The 26265-nt window shown below is 35.9% G+C and overlaps 4 protein-coding genes, 1 long non-coding RNA gene and 1 other non-coding gene across 8 annotated transcripts; 3 read left to right on the plus strand and 3 right to left on the minus strand.

The window, feature by feature from the left end:
• Positions 1-1975: 1975 nt before the first annotated feature.
• Trnac-gca lies at positions 1976-2047 on the minus strand. Its single transcript has one exon. It is a non-coding gene; the product is annotated as a tRNA-Cys (tRNA).
• A 1033-nt stretch (positions 2048-3080) lies between these two features.
• On the plus strand, positions 3081-7301 carry LOC124182200 ((Lyso)-N-acylphosphatidylethanolamine lipase). 2 transcript variants are annotated; one of them, XM_046569140.1, is made up of 7 exons: positions 3081-3282; positions 3472-3625; positions 3884-4090; positions 4459-4788; positions 5016-5133; positions 5217-5403; positions 5535-7301. In XM_046569140.1, exons 2-7 carry the CDS (start codon positions 3526-3528, stop codon positions 5766-5768), a joined length of 1176 nt encoding a protein of 391 aa, XP_046425096.1. In that variant the 5' UTR covers positions 3081-3282; positions 3472-3525; the 3' UTR covers positions 5769-7301. The 2 variants fall into 2 exon arrangements, with proteins under 2 accessions (XP_046425096.1, XP_046425095.1); XM_046569139.1 differs by having other exon boundaries at positions 3549-3625.
• On the minus strand, positions 6901-8737 carry LOC124182201. The gene is made up of 3 exons (XM_046569141.1): positions 8586-8737; positions 7838-8453; positions 6901-7749 (listed from the first exon to the last, which is right to left on the minus strand). The coding sequence occupies exons 1-3, from the start codon at positions 8735-8737 to the stop codon at positions 7414-7416; spliced, it is 1104 nt and encodes a 367-aa protein (XP_046425097.1). The 3' UTR covers positions 6901-7413.
• A 394-nt stretch (positions 8738-9131) lies between these two features.
• On the plus strand, positions 9132-17532 carry LOC124182199 (retinoblastoma-like protein 1). 2 transcript variants are annotated; one of them, XM_046569136.1, is made up of 9 exons: positions 9132-9611; positions 10276-10807; positions 10958-11254; positions 12323-12424; positions 13057-13154; positions 13249-13638; positions 13749-14188; positions 14281-15229; positions 15327-17532. In XM_046569136.1, exons 1-9 carry the CDS (start codon positions 9474-9476, stop codon positions 15516-15518), a joined length of 3138 nt encoding a protein of 1045 aa, XP_046425092.1. In that variant the 5' UTR covers positions 9132-9473; the 3' UTR covers positions 15519-17532. The 2 variants fall into 2 exon arrangements, with proteins under 2 accessions (XP_046425092.1, XP_046425093.1); XM_046569137.1 differs by lacking the exon at positions 12323-12424.
• Positions 17533-18916: 1384 nt separating this feature from the next.
• On the plus strand, positions 18917-23348 carry LOC124182768 (DNA replication licensing factor MCM4). The gene is made up of 8 exons (XM_046570419.1): positions 18917-19215; positions 19455-19780; positions 19999-20894; positions 20958-21280; positions 21380-21657; positions 21746-22146; positions 22236-22446; positions 22767-23348. Exons 1-8 carry the CDS (start codon positions 19056-19058, stop codon positions 22860-22862), a joined length of 2691 nt encoding a protein of 896 aa, XP_046426375.1. The 5' UTR covers positions 18917-19055; the 3' UTR covers positions 22863-23348.
• Positions 23349-25433: 2085 nt separating this feature from the next.
• Positions 25434-25916, minus strand: LOC124182779. The gene is made up of 3 exons (XR_006870857.1): positions 25861-25916; positions 25741-25800; positions 25434-25680 (listed from the first exon to the last, which is right to left on the minus strand). It is a non-coding gene; the product is annotated as an uncharacterized LOC124182779 (long non-coding RNA).
• Between the last annotated feature and the right edge of the window lie 349 nt (positions 25917-26265).

Consider the following 26265-nt stretch of genomic DNA (forward strand, 5'->3'; position numbering starts at 1 on the left):
GTACAACCCAAGGACGTGAATTTATTTGCATGTACTTTATAGAAACGTATAAAAAATAGCTGGATATGATATCTACGTTCGACTTAAAGATAAACCGAAATACTCGTATTTGTACTCGATTTGTAATCTCATTAAAAACAAATATATTTCCTTTCGGATGGGAAGTATCGAAATGTACAAATCTTTCGTTTGCAGTGTAAAATTTTCGTTTTCGTTGGCTCATTTTTAGTTTATTCTCTCTTTACCGTCTTCTTTGCATACATTTTCCATCGATAACGTCGCGTCTCTTTTTATCTTTTACAGAATTTCTGGACGCCCTTACGAGCAGTATTTCATCGCTGAACCCGTGAACCCAACCAGTCACCGCGGCTCGAGCGAAACCGGCGTCGGGGTGGCTCCGGATTCGTCATTGGAAAAGCAGTACAGCAGACGACGCCCGGCGTCCCGACTGTATTAATCCGCCGTCACACGGTTTCCTATAGCATCCACGATTTTCCAGATACGCAATGTGCGGTACATTTATCACTGACAGAGCTTAATTCTGAGAGAAGGGCCGACGATGCGTAACAGGAATTATGAAAAGGTTTTAATCAATCGGTTCATATATAGAATCGCAAGATTCAAATCCTTGTTAAATGGTTAAAAGCTACCGTTGGATTACAGGCAGCTCCATGAGAGTCGATACGTCAATCCCGCCTCTACTTCAATAAGCAATTATCGTGTACGTCCACAAATCGATTCTTACTTTACGATTGTAATAACTGCCTGGCTCGTTGGAGCTAATCGCCGAGTATAATTTCCATTTCGATAAACGTAATTATGCGAATTAATGGTTGAATCTATACCCCCCGCACGAGATCGTTTCACGTTAAAATTAATAACGTAATGTGCATCAATGGTTTGGCGATACACCGCATAGTGCCTGCTTTAGAATAATTTTTTCGGAAAGTGGTATCGACTGGGAACGATAAAACAGTCGTAAAGCGCTACAACAAAGAGCTCTGTTGTATCGAGAGAAAGAACAACCGCTGCTGCTTGCATGAATTTATACGAAATGCGTAACGCGGTGGCTAATTTTCGGACCTTTCATTGCCATGCACAGATCGATGGTATTATTCAAAATATTTCGCAAATCTTCCTTCAAATTTTAAGCATCAAACTTTCCCGCTACGAAACAAACTTCACTCCCTCCCCCTTTTCGAATGCAACTAGGCATACACGCCACACACACTTGAAAGCTGAAATCAGGGGGTATTTGTGGGGATGTAGACACGTATTCATACGACAAATGTGCTTGGACACGAATAATGTAGGTATATTAAGCTACATGGTAACGTGTTGCACCGTACGAATACTGTACATATATACGAAGCACAGATTAGCATTAAAGTCATTCACTCCAATCAGCACATCCTCATTGCGGACTTGCAGTTCTCATGATTCGGTCCAATTGTTTCGCGAATTTACCGTTACAATGCGATAATTAACTCTCGGGTTTGCCCATTGTCAGATATGATATAGTTGCTCGTGCAATCTGTACATACCTATATTGCCGTTTATTAATTCGTATCGTAATATCGTAATTACAAGAGTCGTTCTCATCAATATGCATTACTTGTAATAGAAAAAATAACGAAGTTCTATGAGTCAGCACAAATTTTCCTGCCCCTTGAAATTCGCCCTAAGTTTTACCTTAAATTATTTCTAGCCGATTACTCTCGTTCTATTTCCGTATTGCTTACTTAGCCACGCCCATAAGTTATCGTTACCTCTACATGTAGCTACAACGCCAATCTAATCTTCAAACGGCCCTGTGGACACTCGAAAAATATATTTAACCGATTAAAACTTGCATGGATAATAATTTATAAAACTGTACCACTTACAGCGAATGAACTTTCAAGGATTAAGTATAATTTTCTGACGGCTTTTCATATTCCACGAGAGTTTTTGTGGTCAAAAAATAGTATGGGGTAGGGGACACCCGGGTTTGAACCGGGGACCTCTCGATCTGCAGTCGAATGCTCTACCACTGAGCTATATCCCCAAGTGGTCGTCATACGATTCTGATTGTACAGAAAGAAACGGAGAAAATTAGAATAACGATAAATTGAGTTTTGAGAACAGTGTTTACGAGATAAAATAATTTTCGGAGAACTATTTACTATATCTGTGAAGAATTGAAGTTGTGAAAAATTCGTTCGTAAAATAATACTAACGATTGTTTTCCCCGAATGCAGATACGTGTGTCCTAGACGTAGATCCCGTATTTTGCGTACATTCGTGTGGGCACCGACAAATTATAGTACGTGAACAAGGAAATATATATGGCGTGTGCGGCCTTTGAATCCCCCCTTCTACGTTTCTTCTATTCGGGCTGCAAGTCAATACAAACAAACGCTTATCAGCGTAAAAAATTATTTATATCTCCACGATGAAAGTTATACATACTGCAGTTATCCGTCAAGGAAATCAAACGCTGGGACTACATTGTATGTCGACAAAGTGATCGAACGCATTGCCTATACGCGAATGCATTGTATTAATTGTAAAGTGAAAGATTCATAATTTCAAAGTTGTAAAGTACTTCGAACCGTGAATTAGAAGAAAAAAAAACTCGGCGATTATCTTTGCGTGCGAATAGAGAGATCGCAAGTAAATCATGTCATCAAAAACAAGTCATAACTTAGGGCCCGAATTAATATATGTAAATACATATTTTTTCATTTAAATCATTTTCATTCTTTGATCGATTTTCCACACAAAGTAGAAAATTGATGATTGGAGCCAGAAAATCCTGCAGTGTATTCTAATTTACCATATTTTAGTTTTTTAAGTCTATATTGTATCATGTACGTATTTTGTAATTTTTGAATGCACGATTATCCGGGCCCTGCAGTTATAACGTTAGGTAATCTTGTCATTTCCGTTATAATTTCGAATCATCTACCTAACGGAATACGCCGTGTACGAAGTTGTAGCTAATTGCGCGGTACATTCGTAGAATTATCCAGTCCCCCCCCCCCCGAGCCTTCTACTCCCCCCCCCCTCCACCGCCGCGCGCCGCGCGAGACATCACACAGCCCCATCATTCAGAGTCTAGCAGACGACACAGACGCAAGTGGTCGCGCGTTGCGTTACCAATTGTTTACGTTAAATTTTGTAACTTTAGACCGAAAGAAAAAACTAATAATATAGAAATAAGAAAAAGTTCTACAGGATAATATTGTCTCGTGTGGAAACTCGTTCGATGGCCGAGAATGCTGTGGTTCAATCCGATAGGTAAGTTAAAGATATCGGGGTGATATTAAGTGACGATTAAGACGGAATCAACTGTCAAGAACATGTGGTTTCATACCGTCACATTGCTTCGGTTACCAAACAACTACGTATTTCCGTTTGCCTATGTACGTAATAGGTTTTTCTGGTCATCCTCGGCTATATTCTATTTATAATAATTTTCGCTAACAGTGTAAGACTCGACGCGTTACATAACCTATAAATTCAATATCTAAGAGTTTGAAAATGGTACATTCTGACGTTGATAGCTGGATCTGGGGATGGCTGAGCTGGTCCCGATCGTCCACCACTATGTTACGTGCTGCTGAGAAGAAAATACTATCATGTAAGTGCTTTTGTTACTCGTTTTATCCTTGCTGTGATTATAATCGCCAAGGCCACCAAATGACTTGTATTATATACATTTGTGTATGTTGTATTGATTGCTTGGTATGATGTAACATGTTGTGAGTCATGAAGATACAATGAAATGAACAAATTCATTGTTTAGCCAAAAACGTTATCATAAGATGACGATAATGTTTAATCGATATATGGTAAACTGATATCTGTTCTATAATTTGCATCGGAACTTTCTGACAAGGCTTGAAAACGGCATATCGTGGATGGTACGTTGATATCGGACCGGTTGTGGGAAACGCGGACAAAATTTGGACAATATCATTGAATGAAGAATCGCCAAAAACTCCGATAGTCTTGCTGCATGGCTTAGGCGCTGGCGTAGCTTTATGGTGTTTGAATTTGGATGGGCTTGCGGCTCAGAGACCGGTTTATGCCATAGATTTACTAGGTGAGTAAAACCGTTAGCTTTACTTTGATCGTTGAAGAACCAAAACACTTATCCCTTGTAAAAAAATGTGACAATAATGTTACATTTACTATGTACTTTGTCAAATACAAAAAAAATTCCTCCACCAGTAAAGCACAGCTGGTATTTATTAACCGATGATCTATTTTGATAATAGACCGACCTTCCTCTTGCTGTATTGCTTTATGACTCGCTCATGAGTAAGACAACGAACTTTGCCCCCAATGTTCTTTTCGTTGAATATCCTTTGTCTTATGTCAATTAATCTTCCGTCATGTGAATTATCTAAATCTCAATTGGTTTCAGAGTCTACATACTTATGCTGAACTGATTATTCTTACTTTTGACAGGATTTGGACGGAGTAGCAGGCCTGATTTTAGCAATGATGCAAAAGAAGCTGAAAGTCAGTTGGTTCGATCGGTCGAAGAATGGAGGCGAGAAATGCAGCTTGAAAGGGTTGTCCTCCTTGGCCATTCCATGGGGGGTTATTTAGCAGCTGCATATGCCATGAAATATCCAGAACGAGTAAAACATTTGATCCTAGCTGACCCATGGGGCTTTCCTGAAAAACCATCAGATTATGCTTCCAAAAGCAATGTTCCGCTTTGGGTCAAAGCCATAGCATTTGTTGTACAGCCTTTGAATCCATTATGGGCGGTCAGAGTTGCCGGACCTTTCGGTAAAATTGATTTTCAATTAGTACTATGACAGTAATCTCTACTCTTGCCGAACTCTGCATAAAAAATACAACGCAATTTAAGATTTACATTCCGTCGGACAATGAAATTCTTATTTTTGACTTAATTTTTTTTTTTTTCTTAGCATGTTTACTCATTGATTTTTCTTACTTAATTTTCAATGTGCTGCTTTTTTACTGAGCAGTACTTATTTATATGTGTTGTTTAGGACAGTGGCTGATTGAATCAACCAGACCGGATATCGTAAAGAAATTTACCCCTCTATTAAAGGAGGATGTTGGAATTATTGCGCAGTACATTCATCAATGCAATGCACAAACGCCCTCGTAAGTGTACAAAACATTGGGTTTTTGTCGAATTCTGATATATTATTCAAATGGTATTAATGGTATAGTAAATCAAATTTTAGGGGTGAGAGTGCTTTTCATGCCATGATGCACGGATTTGGTTGGGCAAAATATCCAATTGTAAAAAGAATGGACCAATTAAAGGACGATATACCTATTACATTGTTGTACGGCAGTCGATCATGGGTGGACAACACTGTAGGAGACATAATAAAACAGAAAAGATCCAACTCTTATGTTAATGTACAAGTAAGTGTACATCATTTTTATGCACGGTAAATGTGACAATGGAATTGCGTGTTCAAAGCAGAATTTCACCTTGCACATATCTTCATCTTGCTCCTAATCCAATTTACAAAACTTTTGATTGTCTATTTTAGGTAATAAGTGGTGCTGGTCACCATGTATATGCAGACAAGAGTGAAACGTTTAATAAACATATACTAGAGGCATGCGAGCTGTGTGACGAAATTGAGAAGCCTACATCTTCAAATGTTAACTTGAAAATAAAAGATGCCAGTGATGAATGTGCAGCAAAAGATGATGAAGAAGGATCTAAAGTAGACCGAATAGAACCACCCGAACTAACAAGCTCTCGACCAAGATCTAGTTGAAGATCGTAGAAAGTGCATTATGTAAATTCGAATCTGTGCATCGAGGTCTTGCTTTTATTTATATTCGATCCATTCTGGTACAGCGTAGATATGAGATGATCGGCTGTAAATATTATTCATCAAATTTAACATAACGCGACAAATGAAGCTTTTTATGTCATACGAGCCTACTTACTCTTCATATTTTCTTTGTATTTATCATTTCGATATATGTTAAACAAAGCTTCTTATTTATCAAAAATTACTTATCTCTGATAAGGTGATGTTTAAATATTTTCAAACAACTGCATTATTACGCTGGCGTTTTGTTATGGTACTTCCAAACTTCATAGCTTTACGCTTAATACTTGCGAAATTATAGGCAAAGTGTAACCTCAGCTACTTTTTATAGTATCAGAAAAAGTTTTTCTTGCGAGTTACTTAAAACTCAGCATTACATTGGTGTTTTTTTTACGACATGAAATTTGCTCCTCAAACTCAAAATCAATTTTCCGAATCTAAGATTACCTCAACATGAAGTTAAACATACTATCAATGTATCGTCAAATTTGTGTAAAAATTGAAACTGTTTTCGATAGACAATTGTTTAAAATTTTGCGTGATTGATGGAAAAATATTGATCAAATTTGCACTCTAAACCCGTCGTTTTACTAATACTTCAACTGTTTCAAGATTTTATACGTACATGCTATACATAAATAAGATTTCGAATAGACAATTTCGGTTTCCTTAGATAAGTCTTAATTTCAACTTGTTAGATGCTGTTATATTTTAATATTATAATTATCTAATTTTTATGATTGTATGTCATTACTACAGTAGCTAGAATTAGAAATATCGTAGAAAGTTCTGGAGTCAGATTACTACGAATTGTTGCTATTGATAATAGGAGCAGGACAAAATCTTTATGTCAAAGAAAGTGGTCATCAAATATGAAGTACAAATTAAGATTGCTTTGTCAGGAAAATTGCCAGTATGTAGAGTATACGAATATTGGATCAAATCTTATGTTGTTAATGTTATATTCCGTACGCTGTGAACCGGTGTAAATCACTGAAAATTACACTAAAAGAAAACTAATAAGTTACCTCAAGTTGTGCAGGTAGAAATTAGAAAAATTATTTAAATGAAATATTACAAAGAGAAATTTATTTTTCTGTTATTTTTATTTCTATCTGAATCTTGCCATATTTATGTACAAAAAAACTGATAAAAGTTTACAACACTTTTACTCAGCTGTCAAAGTATTACGAAATACGTGTATATTTACATATTTTGCATCACTGAAAACATACGGAACTTTAATAATGTAAGTATTGTATTTATACGAAACAATAAAAGTATATTCTTTGTTAACATCTTTAAGAACATTGTTTCAAGTAAAACTGTACACCATTATTCGTGAGAAAAAGCCGAAAATTTGAATTATTGTCAATTATTGAGAAATATATTAAAATACAAATTTTGGTGTAAAAAAAAAAAAATATTGCACCGTTGAATTGCGAAAAATTATGAATAACCCCTTAACGATTATCTCACAAATTTTTCCACCACCAAAAGTACTGGGACAGAGTAATTGAACAAGTATTGCGTTTAAATTATTTTCAAGAAGTTTCTTAACAGGTAAACAATGAATATACAGATTCTATGCGAGTTTATTGTCATAGAATTCATCCGAATCATCATTCAATTGATGTACATCGACATCCAAAATATCGTTATCATCATCAACGATTTTCGGTTCATCTAAAAAGCTAAGCTCATCTTCACGGTTCAAACTCCTCCCTTTTTTAACCTGTTTTCTAATTTTTTCGTCAATCTGTCTTTTGCTCAAGAATGCGGAAAATGCTTCACTCCTCTGCTTCACAGACAAATATTCCGTCACCTTTGAACTCTGTTGTGTTTCTTTGGATAGAGGGTTTACAATATTGAGGCATCGATTACTGAAAGCTGCTCTTGATTTATCCATAGAACTTTTAACCTGACAGAGAAAACAGGATGAAAGTATTAATTTATGATAACTAATGCATGTATAGATAAGGTAGCATGTAGCACCGTTTGAAATATACCTTGGCCATGATAAGAGCTTGATCTAATCCCAAAACATCATTTCTCATAGATGGTAATGGATCCTCAGTTACGTGTTCCTCGATTTCTTGAGTATCCTCATGTAATTTTTCAATTTCAGACCAAACCTGAGCAGGTAACTTGATGTCTAATACCGGAATAGTCTTCAGACGTTGAGCCGGATCTGTAGGAATGAAACCCTCGCCGAAATCGGCGACTGTTAACTTCTGATCAACCTCTATAATCTTGATATACTGCCTATCTTTCACAAATTTAATCATCGGAACAACCCCCATTAATCTGAGCTGGCTAAGCTCGTGTCTCAAAGCTCCCTCCGCCCTATGCAAGATTTGTTCGATACGTTCATCTGACTCGGCGCCATCCTTGGCAAACCAAAATACGTTGACTTTGTTAAAATCTGGCGTCACACTGACACGAGATATTTCAACCCCTTGATCAATAATATCTGGAGCTACTTCTCCAGTGGCCAGTAGATCTGTAATGTACTTCATGAATAGCTTGTTCAGAACATCATTTCTGCGTTTACTCTGATGAGGCAGGCGTGGCTTCAACAATGTGTGAGGATTTGATGAACTGTCACTACTCTGACACCATTTTCTGAAATAAGATTGTTATAAATGAAATGAATTTGAAATTGAATGTGGAAACATAAAATCTTATTATTCAAACAAATCTTGAAAAGTACCGCATTAATTTTGTTGCATATTACTCTCAATTTGAGATTCTCACCTCGGTGTCCGATCTCCTCTCATGATTTTTGAAATAAATTTTCCCTCCCTCGCGGCGTAGGATTTTGCGAAATTCGTATCGCAAGTAGAGATACCGCGGAACAAGTTATAAAACAATTTTATTTTTGTCAAATCTTGCCATTTGCAAGCCATGGCTTATCGATTCGTGCAATTTTCAATACAGGCAGTATTGATAACGGTAATAAATTCAAATAATCGCTGAATTTTACGATAGTAACATTTCAGCGTCACAGAAAAACGACAATTCGTAGTAGATGATTATTTGAGGTTATGTTCTAGGTGGATCAACCAGATGATGGCCTCGGAACGAAAAGCAGAAATAAAGTAGTAAGGGTGTCCAAACTAATTATTGGAAGTAGTCCCGCAACCGAGGCGTCAATGTGCAACTTCTGCTACATCACCGTTGCAGTGAAAACTAAGTCAAATGATGAGAATGTTGGGATTCAAAAGTATGATGAGTTGAAAAGACGGTTGAAGAAACTGTACGTCGAGTTATAAACCAGTGAAGTTAGAGGAATAATACATTTTTATGCACTTCTTGATGTGGATCTGGCACAACCTCAGAATACGCGTAATAAAATAGTACCAAATACGAAATAAATAAGCTCGAAATTGTTTAGACTACGGCTTTTAAATTATGAAAAAGATATACCGAATCTCGATCGGAAAAATGTATCAATTTGCAGTTTTAAATATGATATTTTTGGATGAAATATTCGTTTCTATATTTCCCGCCAACTTGGCAAATATGGCGACAGTTCATCGTTTCCCGCCAAGGTGCTACGGGTCCTCGTATGGCGCACCCCAGTTGTGTTATTGAGGGTTTTCCGTAATTTTGAGTGATTTTATAGTGAGTATCATTTGAAAAATGGGGCAGTCGGACGATGTTGAAGATTCTACGTACAGTAGGCATCAAGATTTATGCCAAAAACTCAATATGGACGCGACAGCAGCTTCTGAAGCTTGGAAATCGTACGAGACTATTCGACAGAATTACACTCTTGAGGTATTTTATCATTCTAATTACCTAACAACAATTTCAATGTTTTCAAACGTTCCTCACCTGCACATAGCCTCTTTAAAGATAATTCTGAGATAAACGTCTCAAAATTACAGTGAAATTATCACCTCTCGATGACTCCAAAGCATCAATGCAATTATTCAAAAAAATCCTAGAATTTTCGTGATACGTGCAATAATGTACAATAAACATTTAACAAACAATTGCGAACTTCAAACACTTCACTACAAAATGGCTATGCAATTTGTATTGTTTAATCATCATGAACTATCCGATCAAACTCAATCCACTTCTCAGTTGTAACATTTATGATTTGCTCCGACAACGACACGTCGCAATCACACAACAGCTTTAGTTCAAGATATATTTTCAGTAACTTAATCAAAATCCCTCTTATTTGAATGATTACCGTCCTTATCAAATTTATTCAATGCATCAAAATTACATGAATTTTTTTTTACCATGTGACTCATTTTTCATCTACATTGAATCCGTTGTTTTGTATGGTTAAATATTTCTTCTTACTAGTTCCTAAGTTTCTGAGTCAGTTCAGACATTTGAACAAGGATTTGTGTTACTGTCATTTTAGAACTTTCCAAATTTCTCTTGTTATTCCTTTACTTAAATATGTATTGAAATCATGTTCCAGGGAGATCAACTGCATTGGATAGGCTGTGCATTGTACGTTGCGTGTCGAAAGTCATCGACACCAACGGTTGGTCGAACAGGCCCAAACGTCGAGGGGAACTGCGTGTCATTGACACGTCTTCTTCATTTGTGTAATTTGTCACTGATACAATTTTTCACAAAAAGTAAAAACTGGGCAGACATGGCAAATATGCCGCAAGATTTTAGATCTAAAATTGACAAACTTGAGAGGAATTTTACTGTCTCGATGCTTATCTTCAAAAAGTACCAACCCATTTTCACGGACATATTCAAAAATCCAGCTGATGATGTCGCTAGACCCTCCAGATCTAGGAGGCAGAGAGCAATGCCATGTACACCATCGAGAGTTTTTGAGTTTTGTTGGACACTGTTTGTATGCATAAAGGGAGCTTTCCCTGATATTTCACATGATTTGGTCAATTTAAATCATTTACTTCTTGCCTGCTGCGATCTGATTTATAGCAACGCACTGTTGGCCAACAGGAGAGATCTGCTCAATCCAAATTTTGCTGGTGAGTTGTTGACCGATATGCGATGAACTATTTTGTAGAGACTTTACTCAGTTTCCGATTGGCATGCTTGTTCAAAGCTCAAAACCTTCTTTCAGACTTGTTTCAACTTTTCTTGATAGCTGGAATTAATTTGATAATCTTTCTATGTAGGTTTACCTGCGAATTACAACAACGATGACTACGTACCTCCGGAGACAGCAAACTGTATTATAAGTTTACTGTGTGAGACTCGTGAAGGTATCGCTGTGGAGGCTAAAGTGATTAAAGAATATTACTTGAAGGATCACATAAATAAGTTGTTCAATGACAAGGTTCTGCGTGGAGATCAATCAAACTTCTCAGGTATCCTGGAGCCGTTAAATTTTGACGGCAACAGCAAAGCCGTCAACAAAGCATACGAACAGCACGTTCTTAGTGTCGGTGATTTTGACGAAAGAAAATTTTTGGGTAAGAAACTGCTTCTGAATATAGACCTTCGACATAGCATACGATTTTTTTTTTCTATGTGTTTCAAATTCCGAATGTTTGTTCATTTGGAAATTTAAACGATTCCCATCACGAAAGTCTTCTTGGCAAAATTTTTCCATAAATTAAATTATGTATTTATTTCATATTAGTTTTTGTGAATACGTCTTTTGAAACAACTAATGTAGTATAGACGCATTAATATTTTCGTTCGAATCAACATTTAAAACTTCAAGCGTATATTTTTTGATAGGTAAGAAAGCGCATGATCTTGCGTGCGTAATTGTTTACCTTAGATGATTGGGTTTTTCTTCATATTTAAGAATTAAATTGCATTTAACGTAACCCTCAAATACTTTGATATGTATCAGTCACATACTCCATTTGGCAATTGGAAAAAAAGTACTATATTATGACAAAGTATGCTAAGTTCAATTAGTGTACATGAGTATCAAAAACTGTTATAGGTATACTCTGTATAGGTATACTTTGTCAGCTAGAATCAGCTACCCTGAATCGATGACGTTTCATCACCCTGTTTTATCCTCTGTATGTCATTCGTCATCAAACTGCTACTGTCATGTTTATGCTTGCTTACTTGAATGTTACTAATGGCTGGAATTTTAGATTTTATCCTGTTAGCTCAGAGTGTTGAATGATGTCCGTCATCAAACAATGTAGCCGAAGCTAGCCGTCAAAATTAGCAGCCTTGCAATTTTGTACCTATGGATCTGTAAAAGTACTAACTTTGCATCAGGAAACATTCTGGGTGTTATATTTCATTGCCTTATATGAAGTAACGTTAGCATGTCTATCTGCTAACTCTGGTTGCTAGCTTTTGCTTCATTGTCTAACAATTTATTTATTATTATTACTATTAACCTATAATTTTGGTTCGTTTGTATCACCATTGTATCGTTTATGTTCTTTATTTTCAGTATCATGTAGTGTTAATATTATTTGTAAATTTGACTGCATTCAATTGTAATCATTCTCATTTATGGCTGCTAACCGATTTGTGTTTGCTGTTGTTGTGGCTATGGTTTACAGCCGAATGGAGACGAGTGAGACTGAATAGAATCTCGGCCAACGAGATGCTTAGCAGAGATATTACATTCCGCGGTAAAATACCCAGGCACTACAAGCTTAAAGGTGGGTTTGCAATTGCCAGAAAATAGTTGAATAAAAGGCGCGTATATTTATAGAATCCAAACCGCATATATGACACTCCAGCGCGATCTTGTTTCACTCTATGAACAACACGATTATGGAATATGGCTTGACTGGAATGAGCTACCAATTACTCCACAATTCCACCAGATATTTTCTACAATGAGATAAGAATACTGAAATATTTTAGTCCTAAAAAAATTATAACTACATTTTTTTTAAGTTTTAAAATATAGTCCAATAACTCGGATCATAGTGGGAAAAGCTTACATCAAAGTACTAATCCATAATTCAGTTCTCATATTTCCATCTTGTATTGTATGCTTAAATAGCCAATTATTGCATTCTTCATAGCTGTGGTGAGTTCTGATTACTCCTTTAAAATATGCATGAGAAAATGTTGATTTGATTTTTGCACATTCTTATGTACCTCCTGTCATTGAAGCACTCTGAGTCGTATTTCTAATTTAACTTTTATTTACATGTCATTTGGTTCAAAAAAGTAGAGTTGGTTCAGGCATCGTTCGACAAACCTACATTGGATAAAATAGGATAATGATTTTTTCCATTTACAAATCAATGATGTTTAGGATTTTGTTTCATTTTTATTTCAGATGCCGACGCCAGTGACAATATTGGGTCACCGACATTAATTAATAACGCAGGAGATTTCCATGAGAAATTTACACTTAAGCATGAACAATATGGTGGTGTAAGTGTCTATTCTTTATTGTTATATGTAATCAAATTCACCTTTTATTCTCTTGCTCGTTATAATCAACATCAATTTTTAATTTTTATTCAAGCAAATGCAGCATTTAGCACCTCCAACTCCACTGACTGGCCGCAAGTACCTGCGATCCAAAGATGTAGCGAATGTAACATTACTATCAACAGCAACACAAGGCGTTTGTCGTTTACAAGCGCTCTTAGCTGGTCGTAAGCCGGCACCAAGCGATACTCTTAAAGAAATACTAAATAGTTGTACACAGGATACCGAAGCGACAATCGAAGCAAGGGTCAATGAAATTGGTGAACAATTCTATCGTAATTACACCCAAAATACGGAAGACAGTGACACCACAAATGTGGATTTTGGTAGAAAACGACTTCAACTAGCACAGACTTTATTCTACAAACTATTGGAAACAATTTTATCTGATGAAAAACGTAAAAACCCCAATTTTGACATTATGGTAAGAAAAAGCAATTGGTTGACATTTTCCTTTTTGAAAATTACGAATTTGAAATGACCTTACAGTAAATTAGCTTGTTGATTAAAACACGAATTTATCAATGCTTGCAGAACCTAGTGTCGCAAGAAATATTTCACCAGTGTCTCTTCGCCTGCTGTTTGGAGATTGTGATCTATTCTTATAAAAGTCATAGATCATTCCCATGGATTTTAACTGCCGTCAATGTGGAGCCATACTACTTCTACAAAGTAATCGAAATTATTGTAAGATCAGAAGATCAGTTGTCACGTGACATAGTGAAGCACTTGAATGTGATTGAGGAAAAGATACTAGAAACTCTAGCTTGGAAAAGTGAAAGTCCCTTATGGGTAGCAATTGAAAACACCAAAGGAGGCGTACCAAGCTATGAGGAAGTTTCTTTACCCGGGACTTTACATTTGGATACAGTAGATCCTAATACACCTGGACAACCTGTTTTGAGACGCTTGGCATTGGATAGAGGTAACCATCATGATGTTCAGCAAAGCCCAATTTCCTCTGCTTCTGAAAGGTATGTAAAAACGAAAAGATTCTCGAACAGTTATGTCAAAAATGTTGCAGATTACACGTATTCATAATTACGTAATCTTTGGTTCTCAACAGATTTCAATCACCAGTGGCAGTTACAGGCTTAGCTAAGAAAAGATTATTCTCAGAAGGTAGACTTAGCGGTCAACAGAGTGTTCTTAGAGTCGGCTCTGGGCAAAGTGTGTTGCAAAGTAAACTATCGTCTGTTGAAGGTGATCAGAAATTGCAGTTGGCTCCGAATCAGATAACAGTTTTAAAAACAGCGTGTCCAATCGGCACGAATACTCCCTTACAACAAATTTCGGTGAATAAGGAATCAGCAAAGGCAAGGCGAATGGGTTCGGTAGCCTTGTTTTTCAGGAAATTTTATCACCTTGCTTGGGTCCGAATGAATGACTTATGCACAAAATTGGAATTAATTGATACAGATTTGAAAAAGAAGATATGGACAATATTTGAATATTCTGTAAAAGATCAAACGGAACTTATGAAGGATAGACATTTAGATCAAATATTAATGTGCGCTGTATACGTAATCTGTAAAATAGCAAAGCTCGACAGAAATTCATTCACAGAGATCATGCGATGCTACAGATTGCAGCCACAAGCAGAGTCTCACATTTATAGATCTGTTCTCATTGCTAAGGTTGGTGCAAACTATATGAATGACAGAGAATTAGAAATTTGTGATGATAATATGGATGAAAATAACGGTGATGCTCCACCCACTCCTACTTGTATGGCTGGCACATCTCAAAATTTTGGTACTCAGATACGAGGAGATTTGATCAAATTTTACAACACGGTTTACGTACCACAAGTGAAAGAATTCGCAAATAAATTTACGTCCAGAGGCGGATCTACGAATTTAACTTTGAGTCCTTTACCAAAGAGTAAATCAACAATACAGTCACCCGTCAGACGCGTCACGAACAGTGTTATGACAAGAACACTGGACCCAAAAGCTATCACAGCCTCACCTGCGCCTCAGCTAAGCTATTGTTTCAGCCGCAGTCCTGCCAAGGTTTGCAAATTTATTTGACAGTTTGGTCAGAATATTGATCTGCAATTAACTATTGCTTAAAATATGCATATTGAAAATGGACCGTTCGAAATTACAGGATCTGGAAGCAATCAACCGAATGATGATATCTGTTGATGCAAGAAAATCTGTTGGAAAACGCCTTCTAGCTGATGATACAACTGTTGATATGAATGCAGCAGAACAATCTCCTGCTAAGAAAACGACGACCCCTTTTGTTGCCAGAAAATTGGAGAATATAATAGGTGAACGCCGCACGCAAAGCCAGTAATAATTGACCAATCAAATTTGTAGTTTGACCTTCTACGTATACTGAGAGAACATTCGTGTTTTAATTGAGAGAGTACCATGGAATATTAGAGAACCATCTTTATTCTTTAACAAAGATAAGTAGATAAGTTGAAATAAATATATACATGTCCATATATATTTTATCATTAATACCTTTTTTTTTATTAACGGGATTACCATTGACAGTGTTAATTCATTGTGAATTTGTTGTACAGATTATGCTTTGAACAAGCGAAATAAATTTCCCTTCGTGAAATTTATATGAAAACTAAAGAATATAGATTGTAAGTTGCACATTGTAATGTATTGAAAGCTTTTATAGTACATTCATATGAGAGGTGGGTGGTTGTATTCCATTCTTGCGTGATGGAAAGCTTTGTCGAAAACATTGCACATTCAATGCAGCAATAGAAGAGCTAAATCAAAAATATGAATGAATTTAATCTTCTTGTCTTTTTGCATCTATTTTATGTATCAATCAAATCAGATTTGAAAATATTGTATCCTTGGCTCCAGGCATATGATCACATTGTTAATGAAAATCGAATTTTTTTTCGAGTATCTGACAAACATGAATTTTGTTTTCATGCTGCCCACCTCTGTTCGCTCATGCCTAATAATTAAATTTTCAATTATCTCCCATTAATATTAAATACATCTGGCAGGCAAAACAAGTCTGTTTGTTGCTTCTACACTATCTAGATGAAACCACATGAGTTCAGAAAAAGTACAAGAAATCTGTTTGGTGCTTGAGTATATGCTACACAGTTTCGTTGCTCCGATGTATTGTATTGCATATTGTTTGCTGCTGTGAAAAGCATGCAACAAATACAGCTGTGGCATTCAAAATTTACACTTATAGAACAAATTTAATGATTAGGATGATTTTACGATTGAAAATTTGCACCAGTTTAGACTTTCATATCAATTTCACCTCAACAACAAAGTGAGTCATGCTTACAAGAATATAAATCTGAATACAATTGTAAGGAATGTTTTCATCAATTTACACCTACAACGGACACCAAGAGTTGTAATACACTCGATATGTTTCGTCACACTGATATCACATTACACTCATATAAGGTGTGTTGCTACATTGTGACTTACGAGGTAGTGTAATATATAACCAGCATCCAGCAGAATGTAGCTTAATGTAGTCTATGCGTTATATTTTGTGTAAAAGCAATCAACAGACATGAATAACCGTTAAAAGTATGTTTAATTATAAAAATATAATTGAATATTACATGCGATTGTCACAGGAAAGAATATCGGAGAGTTGTTTTTGCTCTTTGCTCAATAATGTTACGTATCGAGCAAGTGCTGCACATTCATGCTAGCCGTAAACATACATGTTGGAAATGGTTTGTATCGAAAGTTATATTCAATTGCAAAGTTTCGCTGCCAGTAAGCTGATACTTATGTAATATTTGCCTCCAGCGGGCCGGCTTATGATTCTTGTAAATAGACAATTTCATGACTGAAAATTTGTGATATCTGGGGAAAAAAATGATAAGGATCACAGTTTGAACGTTTGACAACGATTCGTGTTTCATAAACTTTGTATTTACTCGAATGGGAACTCTTTTCCACGCATAATAATGTGTCATGTTTCGAATGCGGAATAATAATGCAGAGTGTTTAATATTAAGATCTGTTCTTTTCTCGTTTCTTTTTTTCTTCTGTGTTCAATTTAACATCAATGTTTGAGTAATGGTACAAAGTGAACAGTATGACTATTTGGGTAGTCGATATATTTTTTTTCTTAATTTATTAAAATAGTAAAAGATGGATTCCACCTAATATCCAACTTAATTCAATGAATGTATTTTTAAATAACTCAAATTCGTTTAACAACCATTTATATACCCTTGTACAAATTAAGATACTTTGACTGAATATTTTATCTGGTTGCAAGAAAAGTTTGCGTTCATAACAGCAGCATTGTACCAAGTGTGTATATCTTATTAAAGGAAAACATTTTATTATTATTATTATTATTATTATCATTATTTTTTTCTTTTCAAGTGTGATCAACGTTTACACAGCGTTACTTCATTCATTTCTTGAACATGTTTACGTGAATTTGAAAATCAAAATAACTTTGGACAACATGTATTTGTTGTTATTGGTATACAGTGAACCCTTGGTTTTGTTACCATTTCACTAAAGCTGCGATACAGAGAAAGTATAGTATATGGTTCTCGGGGTAGTTATATCGTTGCGATTCGGGTGATAAATGTATAAGTATATATACATTCATGTATGTATATCTTATATATACTTTTTTTAGGATAGGTTACAAGACTAATCATGTTAAATTGTTTCATTCGTTTTTTTTTGTTTTTTTTTTTTTTTAATCAGTAAAACTGTTTTAATTTCGACGGAACAGACTTCTGCACTACCCTCACATTTGCGGTATCTGAGAGACTAGAGAATAATCATCTCAATCATGTTTGCTCTTTTGAGACTTCACTTGAAAAAATATTCTTAAGCTGCTATTCATCGCCGTAACCAATGGATTACTTTATATTGTTAAATATTATCTGTGACTATGTTGTTGTAATAGTATTTTACCATGCTGAATTGTAATTTCAACTTTAATTTTAGACTAAATTTACAGTCAATAGAAATCTGTACAATTAACAATAACTATGTGTATACATTGAAGCGAACTAGGTTCAGTTCAATTTTTTCACCAATATACTATTATGAAAATAATGAATTCTTAAACTTTTGATGGTAAATTTATGCATTGCCTATCATTCGTACATTCAATGACAACTTATTAATTAGAATTATATTTTATATACAGACACACTCACATGCATATGTATATATATGTATAATGTCAATACATGTACTGCCTGCAATTCAATTAATTAAAATTTTAGGCTGTAATACTATCACAATTTATTTTTGTCTGTCAGCCTGAATAATGCGTCGAAATTATATAATATTCTATATTACATTTTGATCTCATAATTACTCGTATCTTCTATTAATTACTAAACTATGATACTTGTGTAAAAAGAAAAAAATATAAAAAATTAGAAATCAGTAACTAAAACCTGCCTCTTGTTGCGCTGCATATAAAATACGTTTTACTTCTGAGTGAAGTAAATTACACTTACGTTAGATAAGTTTTTAGAAAAATACACTTTTTTTCTATGCTTTTCACCTTTCACCTTGAGGTAATAATTATTCATTTTTATATACCTACTAATTATTGAAAATAAATTCTGTTTTAAATGCCAGTTACGTACACTCGTGTAATAGGTGAAAATTAAAATTCGCATAATATTCCGCGTCGCATTAGATACAATCGACTATCGATATCACACACGTGATCCTGCACGTCTGCTTTTCCCGCGCAATTAAATGGTATCCAGTATGGCCGTCAATAGCCTCGTATTCTACTACCGGCGTTGAAAGTGTGAGATAATTCTCTATTTTATCCGATGTAATACTTAGTTTCTATTTAATTGACCCCGGTAACACTACCATAAGCAACATGTCAAGTCCAATGAAAAAACCCCAGACTCCGAATAAGAAAGACGCTGATAGTTCCTCGACTAATGGAACACCAAGTCGTCAGCGAAAAACTCCAACACCGAGTGGCACTCCATCCGTTAAAAGCACGCCGAGCAAAAACCGTACACCGAGTAAACAGGGTAAGTAAACGTTTTCACGTTGTTTTACTCGTTTACCTGTATGAATAAGATAACACGAGCGAGTCGCATCATATTGGTACTTCACTATTACTCTCACTCAAGTCGGTTTTATTTTCCTTCCGTAATACTTAATTTTCCTTTGTATGCCTACCCAGCATTTTGTTCCACCTTGAAATTTTAATTAACAATATGTAAAAGAAATTGAATAAAATACCTCTGAATGCTTCTTATCTTTGTAGGTCGTACACCCAATAGAGAGAAAAATAATCCAACGGCTGAAACTCCGCTAAGATGGGGAACACGTGGTACTCGAGATACGATTGCCCCTTCTTCCGAAGGTACATCCTCTGTACCTGCCTCATCGCCGACTCAGGGAGTACAAATGACCAGTCCTTTAGCTGTTGGAATGAGTGAGATAGATTTGTCTTCGCCTTTGTATTACGGGACACCTAGCTCCTTGGGATCGATACGAACCCCTAGAAGTGGCGTTAGAGGTACTCCGATTAGACAGAGACCAGATATCAGAACAGACAAACGAATCAGGCAGGTCAACCTTGGCGAACCGGTAAATAACTATCTTTATGGTTTATAATTTATTAATTGAATTTTTTCTGTCTTTGGCAGATATGTTTCACAATCAACAGTATCAAACGCGACATTCCATTTCAACATACATCGATTATAATTTTAACGGTTTAATGTGCACGTTACCATTGGTGTCAGAGCTTTGCCAGAATATTTTCTCCCAAATTCAAATTCACTAGATTTCTCTCAATGTTACAGATACCAGAGGAACCATTCATACCTGGATCGTCTGAGAGTGAGAATGCAGGTCCGCAGCTCGTGATTTGGGGGACAAACGTCGTGGTAAACAGATGCAAGGATCAATTTAAACGTTTCGTTCGGCGGTTTATTGACCCTGAAGCTGAAAATGATGAGTTACCAGAGAACATGAATCTTGCCGAGCCACTATACCTCCAAAAACTTGATGAAATCCATACTTTAGAGGAGCCATACTTGAACATAAACTGCGCTCACTTAGAAAGTTTTGATGAGCAATTGTACAGGCAACTGATTTGCTACCCACAAGAAGTTATACCCACTCTAGACATGGCTGCGAATGAAATGTTTTTTGAAAAGTACCCAGCTGCAGTACTGGACCATCAAATACAGGTCCGACCATTCAATGCAGCTAAGACTAAAAACATGCGCGGTTTAAATCCCGAAGATATTGATAAGTTGATTACAATATCAGGGATGGTGAGCAGAACTTCAAACTTGATACCAGAAATGCGAGAGGCTTTCTTCAAATGTACAGTCTGTTCTTTCACAACTTTGGTAGAAATTGACCGAGGTCGAATTGCTGAACCAACTCTGTGCACTCACTGTAATACTAATCATTGCTTCCGGCTGATTCACAATAGGAGCCACTTCTCTGACAAACAAATGGTCAAACTTCAAGAATCTCCTGATGACATGCCTGCTGGTCAAACACCGCACACTATCGTTGTATTTGCTCACAATGATCTGGTCGACGCTGTTCAACCAGGAGATCGAGTTGCTGTTACAGGAATATATCGTGCGATTCCTCTCCAAGTTAGCTTCAAACAGAGTAATGTTCGCGCCGTGTACAAAACTCATATAGACGTCGTTCACTTCAGAAAGCAGGATTCTAAAAGGTATGCACATTTTAATTTGATGATAAGAATATTTGCAGTATATTTTCTCATTATTGCTTTCAGGCTCTACGATCAAGAGGATGGCAAAGATCATGCATTCCCGCCTGAGAGACTTGAATTGCTACAATTGTTATCCCAGAAGGAGGATGTCTATGAACGATTGGCGCGTAACATAGCACCGAGTATCTATGAGAATGAAGATATAAAGAAAGGAATATTATTGCAACTGTTTGGAGGGACAAAGAAGACCCACGCTTCTTCAGGCAGAAATCATTTTCGTGCTGAAATAAATATCTTGCTATGCGGAGATCCTGGTACCAGTAAATCCCAGTTGCTTCAGTACATCTACAATTTGGTACCAAGATCGCAATATACCAGTGGCAAAGGTACGTTTCACTTTATGGTCATTTTAATATTTCCACCGATGGCGATTTAGCGTTTTTATTCGATTCTTATACGAGTAATGTTTTTGTTTATGCTTCAAGGTTCCAGTGCTGTGGGTCTAACTGCCTACGTCACAAAAGATCCAGAAACACGACAGCTTGTACTGCAAACAGGAGCTTTGGTTTTGGCCGACAACGGTATATGCTGCATTGACGAATTTGATAAAATGAACGATGCTACGCGATCTGTATTGCACGAGGTCATGGAACAGCAAACTTTGAGTATTGCCAAGGCTGGCATTATTTGTCAATTAAACGCAAGAACCAGCATTTTGGCGGCAGCTAATCCCTGCGAATCCCAATGGAATAAGAATAAAACGGTACTGATAGTACATCATACCTGTGCTGTCCATTGGGAATTCAGTATTATATTCCATCTGAACATAATTTATTAAATTTATCTTACAGGTGATTGAGAATGTTATGTTGCCTCATACCCTGATGTCTCGATTCGACCTAATTTTTCTTATGCTTGACCCTCAAGACGAACTATTCGATAAACGGCTTGCTCGGCATTTGGTCTCTCTGTATTACAAAGCCAAACCTGAGGTTGAAGATGATCTTATTGATATGAGCATTTTACGCGACTACATAGCATATGCCAAAGAACACGTGCATCCAGTTATGAGCGAAGAATCTCAGCAAAGATTAGTTCAGGCGTATGTAGACATGAGAAAAGTTGGTAGCGGCAGAGGACAGATCAGTGCATATCCAAGGCAATTGGAATCCCTTATAAGATTAGCGGAAGCACATGCAAAAATACGACTAAGCAGCTTAGTTGTGGTGGAAGATGTTGAAGAGGCCTGGAGGTGAGTAAAGAAGCTGAAACTCAAACGTGATAAAGATGTTCAACCCTTCATCACGTGATTCCTTGGATTTTTTTTTTTTCTTGTTTTAGACTGCATCGCGAGGCTCTAAAGCAGTCGGCGACAGATCCGTTGAGTGGGAAGATTGATGTTGGCATTCTGACAACTGGCTTGTCAGCAGCTGCTAGGAAACGAAGAATGGAACTAACACAAGCGATACGTAGCTTGATCGAAAGCAAGGGGAAGATTCCAACTTTGAATTACCAAAAGATTTTCACTGAGATTAAAGAGGCGTCTCAGATCGTGAGTAATCATATTTATTTTATTTTAAACATCGGTTATACCTGGGAATTGCTACAGTTGTCAAACTGCAGCACATATCTAGGTATGGCAGACATTAGACACATATTTTCATATCACATAGAAAATTAATTGCACGTCAAAAATCTAGCATTAACAAGTTATTAAGTAAATAAATGACACATCGAACGGTGTTAATTTCAAAAGGAATACCTACAAAGAAATTAACGTCCGTAAATTCATTACGTCATTTTTAAATAAATTATCGAATATGGCATCGCAATTGTCAATGAAAAAAATATGACTGAAAACTATTATTTCAGCTGATAACACGTGAGATGTTTGAAGATTCACTGAAGGAGCTACAAGATGACGGTTTTATTATTGTTATCGGTAAAAATACCATCAGAGTCTGCTGAAAGTTTGATATTATTTCCAAACAAGCTCTGTCAGATATTTCGGATGAATTTGATAAATTGTATAAGACAAATAAGCGTTTACAAGGCACTGCCACTATGACAATAATTACATAAAAGTTCGCGATTGAATATTCCATCTTTTCGACCAGCTGAAAATGAAATCCAGAGAACAATATTCCTTATTTATTTTTTCACGAGAATCAGTGGTAGAAAATTTTTACTGCCCCTTCTTACGATACAAAACGAAAATATCCTATACAAACAAATTTTTTACCAAAGAGACCGAGCAGCGGAAATGTTCAGTTTATATTTCCTCCTCTTAAGTCTTTTTCTGTAATGCTACGTTGTGAAAACAGCCCGAAATTGGTGCCTAAACAAATATCTATGCCTTACGGATTTTCGCATTTCCAAGACGTAATTTCCCCGTTTGAGATGCATCTTAGATTATTAATTTTTTATTTCTAAAACCATTATTATAATTAACATGGTTATTTTTCAATAAAACTTTTAAAAATTCGTCTTTTTTCATCTAATTTACCGCACTTACCTTGAAATCATAGTCATTTTCCTGTTGTGTTCCGCCCATATTTGATTTTCTTACCATATCAATTATCGCCAATCTTATCAAATTGTATTTTGTATTTTCACCATCTCCATACATCATCTTGCCTTATACCTATAATTACACGAACTGTAGCTCTCATTCGAGTTCTTATCTTTCTGTAGCTGAATAGTCATGAAAAATAAAATCAAGCGGGTAATGTGACTGATCTTGATGGGGTCATCATAAGAACTTCCATTCGAGCCCATCAAACATTGACAAAAAAAATGTTTTAATTTTTTATTCAAATAACTGGAAAGCTACATGACCAATAATATTCAAAATCTAATCAGTTCTAAGTTAAGAAAAGCTCCGTTGATTGACTCCAAAATCATCCAAATCTATCCATTCGTTCTGCAGATATCGTTGAATAAAAAAATTATCGCACACGCACAGACACACAGAGCCGCAGAGGATTCTATTCTTAAAAACTGATATTTTACTTTAAATATGGAAAAGTCAATAAATAAAATCCATGAGATAATTTGCAAATAAAATTTATAGTTTTTTTTTTATTCAGACATTTGTTAAGAAATTTTTTAAAATCACAATCACATTCATCGGTTATTCAATTGACAATAAAAAATTTAAATCAAGCGTAAATATGTATAAATAAGATCAGGGTGTAAAGATTATTGGTTAAAAATGTACATAAGTATAAATTTAATAACTGAAACTTAACTTTCATACAAATGTCTGTTAATTATCTCTGATTCTGTTTGTCCTCAGGTCACACAGCTCAATTTATCTTACTTTCTGTTAAATGTTAATTATTTTAAATTACGTCACGTTTCGTAAATTTTTTGTTTAACAATTTCATTATTATTACAGACTACGTAAACTTTTTTTTTCAATGTCAACTATTTAATTTATGGAAAAAGCGACGAATTCAGAAGGCTTCGGAAAGTGCTGAATGATAGATCTATGGATTTTTCGTCTTATTTGACCAAAAATTATCTCTAGCCTATTGCCTGTTACAGCACCCAGCGTCTATCCGAAAACGGTCAGAAGTAATTCTCTAGTGAAAACTCAATTTTTCATTTCCGGAATAATTATAATATTTTCCCTTACGTTTTTTTTTTACTTTTCTTTCGAAGTAAAAAAAGATCGGAAAGTTTAAAATTAATAACTTTCGCAGCCAGCCAGACAATTTAGTAAATTGGTGACTTCTTTTTTTCTTTACCTTTTTCCTACGTTTGTTTAGATTTCGAACGAAATTTAGTTGTGGTAAATTTTATTTAAATTTTCTACTGTCTAAAAGTTTAACACTAGGCAAGTGGGAATAGAGAAATTTCGGGCGTTCGGAATTATGAATCTTGTGTGTAACTTTCTACTGTACTACTCGAACGCATTCGACGTCCATTTTGCCTCGTGGTCGGTAAGTACCTGCAGATTTCCAGTTTTAAGGGTCCTGAATTTCGAGCCTCAAACCCCTGATGGGCGGTTCTGGCAATCGTTGCCATGTAAAACTAGAAAATCGTACCCACATGACAAAATCCACATTTTATTCCTAATAATTATACATCGAACGTTATGACATTGGTATTATTCGTTATAACATTAGTCTACATAAATCTCATATTTCTGCAACATTTTTCGTACAACGAATTACTACTTTTCCTTACTATTCAAAATTCGAATCAACGAATAATTTCTTCGAACTTCAGCATAGGATAAAAGGCCTAATGCTTATTGCTTAATTCTTATCATTTTGTCTGCAGAACAAAACAGCCGCGATAATTACGGTGTTCGTTATAATTTTTCGTTCAGATAAAACGGTAATATTGATCACTCTTTTATTAACAATTTTTGCTTGGAAAACAATACCAATTTTGGTTGCACTTTTCTTCTACGTTTATTATGATAGATCGATAGCAGCTTTTGTTCCGTTTTTGTCACTAATTTTTATTTTAAACAAAATAATAATTTCAAAATTTGCATTTTCCATCTCGGGAGAAATAATAAGAATATCCATTTTTTCCGTTAATTACGGATTTATATATTTATGAAGCACATCTGAAAAAAACCTGAACTTATAATGATTACTCGTCGTCTTGCTAAATGTGAGCTCCTCGTTACTGCATCTAACAAAATATAAATTTTTTACAAATTATGAACATCATATCGTTATATGGATAGTTTCACGAGGTAGCGGACCTGGAGCGCAGAAACTACGGTGCGCTTGTCCTGGCAGTCGAGTTTTACCAAGTAGCAGACCTGGAACATAGAAACTACGCAGCGTTTGTCCTGAAAGTCGAGTTCCTCCAGGTAGTGGACCTGGAGCGCAGAAATCACGGAGCGTTTGTTCTGGAAGTCGAGTTTCACCAGGTAGCGGACCTGGAGCTCAGAAACTACGGTGCGCTTGTCCTGGAAGTCGAGTTTCACCAGGTAACGGACCTGGAACGCAGGATCCAGGAGGTAGAGAACCCGGTACTCGAAATCTGCGGAGCGCGATTCTCATACGTCCGCTCAACTGCGCAGTTGTTTTCAGACTGAGGAATTCGGCTAAATGATTACTATCGATCGATGACATCAAGAGAAAAAAAATTTCGAGTGACGTCACTTTCTGAACATCCGAACATTTAAACTTTGGTTTCGTACTTCAATACTATGTATGATGTATGATGTATGATGTACGATGATATGATATGATGTATAATGATATTAGTTTTTACATTTTACAGACAAGAAATACGAACTTTATCTCTTCTGTCGATTTCAGACTCAAGCGGCTAGGTCCTTCGATGGTCAGCCGTTGACTAAAGATACATTATTCAGTTATCAGCGCGTCTTCCCACGGGG

This window comes from Neodiprion fabricii, chromosome 5 (genome assembly GCF_021155785.1).
Source record: "Neodiprion fabricii isolate iyNeoFabr1 chromosome 5, iyNeoFabr1.1, whole genome shotgun sequence".
NCBI lineage: Eukaryota > Metazoa > Arthropoda > Insecta > Hymenoptera > Diprionidae > Neodiprion > Neodiprion fabricii.

What these genes read in the sequence shown, in the direction of transcription:
- LOC124182200 (XM_046569139.1), top strand. Translation starts at nt 3,251, where the DNA reads ATGGCCGAGAATGCTGTGGTTCAATCCGATAG. An exon ending in GCTGTGGTTCAATCCGATAG is followed by an intron (nt 3,283 to 3,548) that starts GTAAGTTAAAGA and finishes TGACGTTGATAG; the next exon opens with CTGGATCTGGGGATGGCTGA. An exon ending in TGCAATGCACAAACGCCCTC is followed by an intron (nt 5,134 to 5,216) that starts GTAAGTGTACAA and finishes ATCAAATTTTAG; the next exon opens with GGGTGAGAGTGCTTTTCATG.
- LOC124182201 (XM_046569141.1), bottom strand. Translation starts at nt 8,737, where the DNA reads ATGGCTTGCAAATGGCAAGATTTGACAAAAATAAAATTGTTTTATAAC. An exon ending in AGAGGAGATCGGACACCGAG is followed by an intron (nt 8,454 to 8,585) that starts GTGAGAATCTCA and finishes ATCTTATTTCAG; the next exon opens with AAAATGGTGTCAGAGTAGTG. An exon ending in AAGCTCTTATCATGGCCAAG is followed by an intron (nt 7,750 to 7,837) that starts GTATATTTCAAA and finishes TTTCTCTGTCAG; the next exon opens with GTTAAAAGTTCTATGGATAA.
- LOC124182199 (XM_046569136.1), top strand. Translation starts at nt 9,474, where the DNA reads ATGGGGCAGTCGGACGATGTTGAAGATTCTACGTACAGTAGGCATCAA. An exon ending in GACAGAATTACACTCTTGAG is followed by an intron (nt 9,612 to 10,275) that starts GTATTTTATCAT and finishes ATCATGTTCCAG; the next exon opens with GGAGATCAACTGCATTGGAT. An exon ending in ATTTCCTCTGCTTCTGAAAG is followed by an intron (nt 14,189 to 14,280) that starts GTATGTAAAAAC and finishes GGTTCTCAACAG; the next exon opens with ATTTCAATCACCAGTGGCAG.
- LOC124182768 (XM_046570419.1), top strand. Translation starts at nt 19,056, where the DNA reads ATGTCAAGTCCAATGAAAAAACCCCAGACTCCGAATAAGAAAGACGCT. An exon ending in AGGTCAACCTTGGCGAACCG is followed by an intron (nt 19,781 to 19,998) that starts GTAAATAACTAT and finishes TCAATGTTACAG; the next exon opens with ATACCAGAGGAACCATTCAT. An exon ending in TTAAAGAGGCGTCTCAGATC is followed by an intron (nt 22,447 to 22,766) that starts GTGAGTAATCAT and finishes CTATTATTTCAG; the next exon opens with CTGATAACACGTGAGATGTT.